Source organism: Nerophis ophidion, linkage group LG17, assembly GCF_033978795.1.
Source record: "Nerophis ophidion isolate RoL-2023_Sa linkage group LG17, RoL_Noph_v1.0, whole genome shotgun sequence".
In the NCBI taxonomy this organism is placed as follows: domain Eukaryota; kingdom Metazoa; phylum Chordata; class Actinopteri; order Syngnathiformes; family Syngnathidae; genus Nerophis; species Nerophis ophidion.
The window spans coordinates 29,317,871-29,325,742 of NC_084627.1; the positions used below are offsets into that span (position 1 = coordinate 29,317,871).

A 7,872-nucleotide genomic window follows, 5' to 3' on the forward strand; every position below is an offset into this window, starting at 1 on the left:
AGGCTAATTTCCATCTGCAGTGCTGTGCAGGGTCATTGTATATAGTAGGAGTCCTTAACCTTTTTGACCTCTACTCAGCTGTTCCACTACAGAGGGGCCCAGGCACCACTCTAGTAACACTGAATTAGTAATCGTACTCTTGGTATTGATCATGTTAACTAATTATATCTAACCTACTTAAAATTCACTACCTTATCAAATGATATAAAAGCACATATTAATCAGTTTAACAAATAAATCTCAGGCTGATTTAAAAAAAGAAAAATACATTTACATTCAATGTGTATTATGTTGTTATAAAATAAACTCAATTCATCTTTCTAAATAGTCAAATTTAAAGTGGAAAAGAAAATAAAGCTTCACCACTTTAGTCATAAGTTTTGTGCTAAATAAATTTCTCTGACTTCTTTAATACTGTCATTACTGCCACAAGTGGTGGAAAAATGTATTATAATTGAGTACCGATGCGGCCTATATGGACCAACGCTGAAAAACACACACATTACATTTTAGTGGGCGCTCACGGCCCAACACCGGAACTTATCCCTATGGTTAAACACTGGTATACAGTATATGCCATCAACATACCAAAAACCATCTCGTCGTAAAGAAACACTCCTAGGGCTCCCACTACTTCAGCGTTGTAGTTGATTTTTCATGCAAATGTTTTGCCGTTTTTATCTGCCACGTGGAAAGCCGGTCCGGGAAAATAATGCATGGATTAATGTAGAAATATACAGAACATATGCGGCTGAGAGGCAAGACTTTTGATACTTTCTTTTTTTACAATTATACATGTATTCATACAAAGACATGAGTCATTAACCTGGTGAAGAGGTTCTGTACACCTTCACGGCACAGCCGGTCTGGCATATTTACCCTCTTGGATATTTTTAAGAAGTTTAATATTTACCTTTAACCCACAGGATCAAATAGGTGCTCCAACAAAAACGGAGAGTGTGCACATCTTTGTTTGCCTTACCCTGGAGGTCGCACATGCAAGTGCAGTCGTGGATTTTACAGCATCAGTCCCACTTCCTGTGCACCTGAGCACCCTTGTCCCAATGGAGAGCAAGCTTGTCTTGATAGCAGCAAGTGCATCAGCAGCAAGAAGTTCTGTGATGGACGTTTGGACTGTCCGGATCAATCCGATGAACAGGACTGTGAGTTGTCGGACTACTTGGAATAATTCAGTGTTATGGAAAGTCTAATGCTGTGCTTATTCTTGCTGAAGAGTTATCGACCGTAAACCAAAATACAGTGCAACTATGTAATTTCATTCAATTAGAATATTAAGCAATATGAACTCTTCTAGGTCCATATATTAACTCTCCTCTTGGGAAAAAAGTTAATGACGACCATCTTCCCGAGTCTTCACTCCCACCTCCTCACCAAAACCCTCCAAAGGACACTTTCGCAGACGAAGACTCTGCTTCATGTGGTCAGCAACACTGTAGCGGTCATGGTCGCTGTGTCATGCAAGGCAAGGGCTGTCACTGCATCGCTGGTTACAAGGGAGAGTTCTGTCAAGAGGAGCAGAGTAGACGAAGCCATGTGGGGGTTGTCCTTGGAGTAGTCTTTCTTTTTGCTGTATTCACAGTTGTTGCTTACATCTTTGGAAAAAGGTAAAGTTCAAATGTCAATCATAGCTAACGTGCATTTAAAATAAAAACTGCTTAGCTTCCTGTATTGACTGCAGGAAAACTGCTGTTCCTTTTCTAAACTTGCATTGTGCGATGAACAGGCAAGCCTGGACATTGATCAGAGGCCGATCACCAGAGAAAGAAACTCTCATGGATAATATGGGCCTACCTGATGAACACTTTGAGACTGACTGTGAGGTAAAACTGAGAATTTAAACTGAATCAGAATAGTATACATGAATTGACGCTTAGTGATGAAAACAAGAGCTAATACTAGCTGACAGTCTTTGTGCTTGAATCAACTCAAATTTGCTTGTTCACATTTTGTTTTAAATACTGGCAGAGGTGAATGTTTCTGCTTCAGAAAATGTCCTTTCTTTTCCAGGAGTTTGATTCTACAATAGATTTGACGAATCGTCCTGTAGCTTCATAACATCCAATAAACGTCTGCTGGCAGATCAGCTGTGGAACTTGTTTTGTCAACTTTTTTATCTCATACGTAAATGTCACAGCTTTCAACACTGATAAGAACAGAAAGCAGGGACTGAACCAAGCTGGTTAGTTACAGAAGCACTTTTTATAACAAGGTTGTACTGTCAAAACTGTTAGCGACTATATATTAGTCTTTAGTGTCAACCTGTATACAGTGGGGCAAAAAAGTATTTAGTCAGCCACCGATGGTGCAAGTTCTCCCACTTAAAATGATGACAGAGGTCTGTAATTTATTACTTCAACTGTGAGAGACAGAATATGGAAAAAAAAAGGCAGGAATTCACATTGTAGGAATTTTTAAAAAATGATTTGTAAATTATGGTGGAAAATAAGTTTTCCACCCCCATGCTTCACAGTAGGTATGGTTTTCTTGGGATGCAACTCAGTGTTCTTCTTCCTCCAAACACAACGAGTTGAGTTTATACCAAAATGGATACATGGATGATACAGCAGATGATTGGGAGAATGTCATGTGGTCAGATGAAACCAAAATAAAACTTTTTGGTATAAACTCAACTCATGTTTGGAGGAAGAAGAAGAATACTGAGTTGCATCCCAAGAACACCATAACTACTGTGAAGCATGGGGGTGGAAACATCATGCTTTGGGGCTGTTTTTCTGCTAAGGGGACAGGACGATTGATCCGTGTTAAGGAAAGAATGAATGGGGCCATGTATCGTGAGATTTTTAGCCAAAACCTCCCATCAGTGAGAGCTTTGAATGGTTGACCAAATACTTTTCTACCATAATTTACAAATAAATTCTTTAAAATTCCTACAATGTAAATTCCTGGATTTTTTTTTTCACATTCTGTCTCTCACAGTTGAAGTGTACCTATGATGAAAATTACAGACCTCTGTCATTTTAAGTGGGGGAACTTGCACAATCGGTGGCTGACTAAATACTTTTTTGCCCCACTGTATATGTTAATGCAGTCTTATTTTGTATCTCAGAAATACAATTTTACTAATCACTGATATCAAAATTAGTTGCAATGATGTTGATGGGAATGATTATTTTTTAATGTTTAATTTGATTACAAAAATCTACTGTATAAAGCAAAATGTAAAAACAATAAAATAAACATTGAAATAAGTCAATCAATCAATGTTTACTTATATAGCCCTAAATCACTAGTGTCTCAAAGGGCTGCACAAACCACTACATCCTCGGTAGGCCCACATAAGGGCAAGGAAAACTCACACCCAGTGGGACATCGGTGACAATGACCCAGTGGGACGTCGGTGACAATGACTATGAGAACCTTGGAGAGGAGGAAAGCAATGGATGTCGAGCGGGTCTAACATGAGACTGTGAAAGTTCAATCCATAATGGATCCAACACAGTCGTGAGAGTCCAGTCCAAAGCGTATCCAACACAGCAGCGAGAGTCCCGTTCACAGCGGAGCCAGCAGGAAACCATCCCAAGCGGAGGCGGATCAGCAGCGCAGAGATGTCCCCAGCCGATACACAGGCGAGCAGTACATGGCCACCGGATCGGACCGGACTCCCTCCACCAAGGAGAGTGGGACATAGAAGAAAAAGAAAAGAAACGGCAGATCAACTGGTCTAAAAAGGGAGTATTTAAAGGCTAGAGTATACAAATTAGTTTTAAGGTGAGACTTAAATGCTTCTACTGAGGTGGCATCACGAGTACTGGAGCCCGAAATGAAAAAGCTCTATAGCCCGCAGACTTTTTTTGGGCTTTGGGAATCACTAATAAGCCGGAGTCCTTTGAACGCAGATTTCTTGCCGGGACATATGGTACAATACAATCGGCAAGATAGGATGGAGCTAGACCGTGTAGTATTTTATACGTAAGTAGTAAAACCTTAAAGTCACATCTTAAGTGCACAGAAAGCCCGTGCAGGTGAGCCAGTACAGGCGTAATGTGATCAAACTTTCTTGTTCTTGTCAAAAGTCTAGCAGCCGCATTTTGTACCAACTGTAATCTTTTAATGCTAGACATGGGGAGACCCGAAAATAATACATTACAGTAATCGAGACGAGACGTAACAAACGCATGGATAATGATCTCAGCGTCTTTAGTGGACAGAATGGAGCGAATTTTAGCAATATTACGGAGATGAAAGAAGGCCGTTTTAGTAACGCTTTTAATGTGTGCCTCAAAGGAGAGAGTTGGGTCGAAGATAATAAACATTCAAATGAAACAAGGCACTGGCGACCACAGGACTTGTGCCAAGTTAGAAAACAGTGAGTTTGAATCCACATCAAGCAAAGCAAAACTTAAAAAGCCAAAACTGGGAAATGGAAGAAACCTTGGGAAGCGACTGCAGATGTGGAATTGTTGCATTAATAACATGAGAGTCCAGCCTAATTGTTGCATTAATAACAGAGTCCAGCCTATAGGGAAGCCAACATATGGTGTAGTTGGATCTTCCACGTAGAAAAGTCTGCGACGCAAGGGTGTCACAGCTGATGAGTGGTCCACCCCAGGTTACGAAGGCACCACAAGTTGGATCTGGCTCTCAGGCCTCAACGTTCAAGCTGGAACATACATTTGGATGAGGTCTGTAATGTACTTTGTATAGTGGCCACTTTAGGTCTTTCGCTTGAGTGATTGCCATAGACAAGTTTGATTACCGGTACTTTGTTTTATATTCCCTTCAAAGGAAGCTTATGTAATCCAAAAAAATATTTGAAATAAAGTCCACATCATACAAGACGCACCTATAATAAGGCTTTCACTATTTAGAAGAGGCATCGTGTACATGTAAAAACATAAACTAAGGAAATGCAAACAGTTTTGATGAAAACTATTTTTTTTTACTTTAAAAAACAAAACCATTTATAAAAAATGTTTTTACCTTTCTAAAAAAATTTGTTTGCAATGTTCAAAGTTTTAAAACCTCTTTTTCAAAGCATAAAAATACATTAATTTCCATTTCTGAGGAATGGAGTTGTCAGCAAAAAGAAAAAAAAGCTGCAGTGGGAATTTTTGTTTCTTGAGTTTTTTCATTTGCCTCATGGCGTTCATTGTATGTTTTCATAAAGTCAAGTACAACAGCCTGGGCTCATAAGGTCTGTGAACTTTCAGAAAGTTAGTATAGGGATAAATGTAAAAAGAATTTGTCAATGGAGGTTCAAAATACATTTGGTCTCATACAGTTCCCCAGATGTGTAACACTGTTTCTGTTAATGCTAACTGGTCTTTTTGTTGGTGCCAATTGCTGAGCAACTTGTTTTTTTAACATTTGAAAACATATGTAAGGAAGATTTTTATTTATTAATCAAATAGGCTGCATTCCATTTAACAAAAGTCCTAAATGGTATTTAGTTCTTGACCTTGTCTTGTTTACAATCAGAGAGTGTGGTATTGCCCACCAGTTGGTCTGCACTAGTATGTCACATTCTACAGCCCCGAGTTACTTTTACGGTGCCGTTTGCAGACCTCAGAGTTACAGTCTTGGACATGGCTTGATGAGCTGTTGCCTGCAGTTTGGGATAAAAGCAAATCCTCCACTACACATGGTTGACTGATTCTCAAACGTTTTTCTGCAGCTGAGCCACAACTTTTGCTGAAATGGGCTGACAGAGGCACAGTAAAGCCTGGAAACTGTATATACCTCTGCCAAGGAGCGTGAGTAAGTTTGCTGTCATGTGCCTTGGGGCGCTGTGCTTTGTTTTGAATGTGATCAAATGCCTTCTTCCTTTCATGTATTTTTTTTAATTTTTTTATGATCATGGCTGCAACTTATGTCGAGACATCATTTAATCACCTCAGCAGATGAGGGCTAAGAGAGCTCCACTATTTAACTGGAGGCCCAGGGGACAAATCCGGTGTTCTATCGAATTGTGTAGCTTCCTCGAGAAAAGCTCCCAGTAGCGTAAAATTAAAACGAAACAAATGTAAGCTACCATTGCTTTCATCAATGAGAACTTTCTCACGGTGTTAATCGTCTACATGCTTCCTGATCAGAAGATACAGTGAAATAAACATTTAAAATCACCACTTGTACGTGAGACCTGAGGCAGCTGTTTTCGATGAGTATTTTGTTCAATGCAAATATTTGAAATATCGGGAGACTTTAATCTTGCTAGCCCTAAAGATTAAACAAAAATAAATTAAAAAAAATTAAAGACTAGGTGTTCTTTAAAGGAGAACTGCACTTTTTTGGAATTTTGCTCATCGTTTCCAATCATTATGAGGGACAAGAAGACTAACAATTTGTTAGGTTTTTTTTTGCATTTTAACATGTAAAAGTTGGCTCGTTTTTGGTACCTAGCAATGCAGCTATTGGGAGCAGTAGATTGTGCCTCTAAATCATTTTAAACTGCCAACAATAGCTCATTTACCTTCTGTAACCTGTACAATAACCAAACTGAAGCAATATTATCGTAAGAGCGAACACTGAGGAACTCTTTTTCTAGCACATTGGCACATTAGCGTAAAAGCTAACTATAGCTAGAGATAAACTAGCTTTTACATCAGCACGGAACATGTTTGAGTTTATAATGCACAACACAATGTGATAAGACACCAATCTGTTGTGACTGAAAAACATGAACAATCAATCAATCAATGTTTACTTATATAGCCCTAAATCACAAGTGTCTCAAAGGCCTGCACAAACCTCAACAACATCCTCGGTAGAGCCCACATAAGGGCAAGGAAATATTCACACCGGTGGGACGTAAGTACCAATGATGACTATGAGAAACCTTGTAGAGGACCGCATATGTGGGCAACCCCCTGTTTCTGGGAATGCGACCAACTTATCCTTGATATCAATCAATCAATGTTAATTTATATAGCCTTAAATCACTAGTGTCTCGAAGGGCTGCACAAAACACAACGAAATCCTCGGTAGAGCCCACATAAGGGCAAGGAAAACTCACTCCAGTGGGACGTCTGTGACAGTGACAATGATGATTATGAGAAACCTTGGAGAGGACTGCATATGTGGGGAACCCGCCCCCCACCCACAGGGGACCGAAAGCAATGGATGTCGAGCGGGTCTAACATGATATTGTAAAAGTCCAATCCATAGTGGATCTAACATAACGGTGAAAGTCCAGGGGATCCAATATAGTAGCGAGACTCCCGTCCATAGTGGAGGCAGATCAGCAGCGCAGAGATGTCCCCAACCAATACACAAGCGAGCGGTCCATTCTGGGTCCCGACTCTGGATGAGCGGTCCATCCTGGTTCCCGACCCTGGACAGCCAATACTTCATCCATGGCCACTGGACCTGTGCCCCTCCGTCCACAAGGGCGAGGGGGATAGAGGAGGAAAATAAAATAAACGGAAGATCAACTGGTCATCATATTACAGTGTCTGTAAAGTATTCCTTGTTTTGTTTGTAAGAGGAAGCTTGACAGTGTATGCACTCTACGTAACAACATGCATGACGTGCTGCATGTATGGTCGATATATAGTGACTCTCTCGGACGGTTGGTCGAACTGGCCGGGGACGTTTTTCCGGGGTTATTTGGGTAAACACTGTCGAAATAACTTGGTTCCAAAGTCACGCCGACTTCACTCCTGTCTGCTGCAACGTGTCACCTTTCCTTCGTGCTCGCTTCTAGGAGCAGTAATTCATCCTACGTTCATTCGGCTTCAAAAAGATAAGGTTGTGAATCCTCATTTGAGAACTGCTCTGTTCTGCCTATGAAGCCCTTAAACATTCAAACTCCTCCATTAGAGTTGTACATACATAATGTGTATATATGTAATGTTGTAATGGTCACATTTATATTACATTTTAATATTTACT

The 7,872-nt window shown here is 40.1% G+C and overlaps 1 protein-coding gene across 2 annotated transcripts in view; it reads left to right on the plus strand.

Moving 5' to 3' along the window:
• The window catches only part of LOC133536304 (low-density lipoprotein receptor-related protein 2-like), a 30,405-nt gene extending 28,292 nt beyond the window's left edge, over positions 1-2,113 (plus strand). For both annotated transcript variants that reach the window (XM_061876729.1, XM_061876730.1), the window contains exons 44-47: positions 927-1,163; positions 1,316-1,625; positions 1,745-1,841; positions 2,029-2,113. In XM_061876729.1, the coding sequence (XP_061732713.1) occupies positions 927-1,163; positions 1,316-1,625; positions 1,745-1,841; positions 2,029-2,076 (692 nt within the window). In that variant the 3' untranslated portion in view covers positions 2,077-2,113. The remainder of the gene's footprint in view (positions 1-926; positions 1,164-1,315; positions 1,626-1,744; positions 1,842-2,028) is intronic.
• The last annotated feature ends 5,759 nt before the right edge of the window (positions 2,114-7,872 follow it).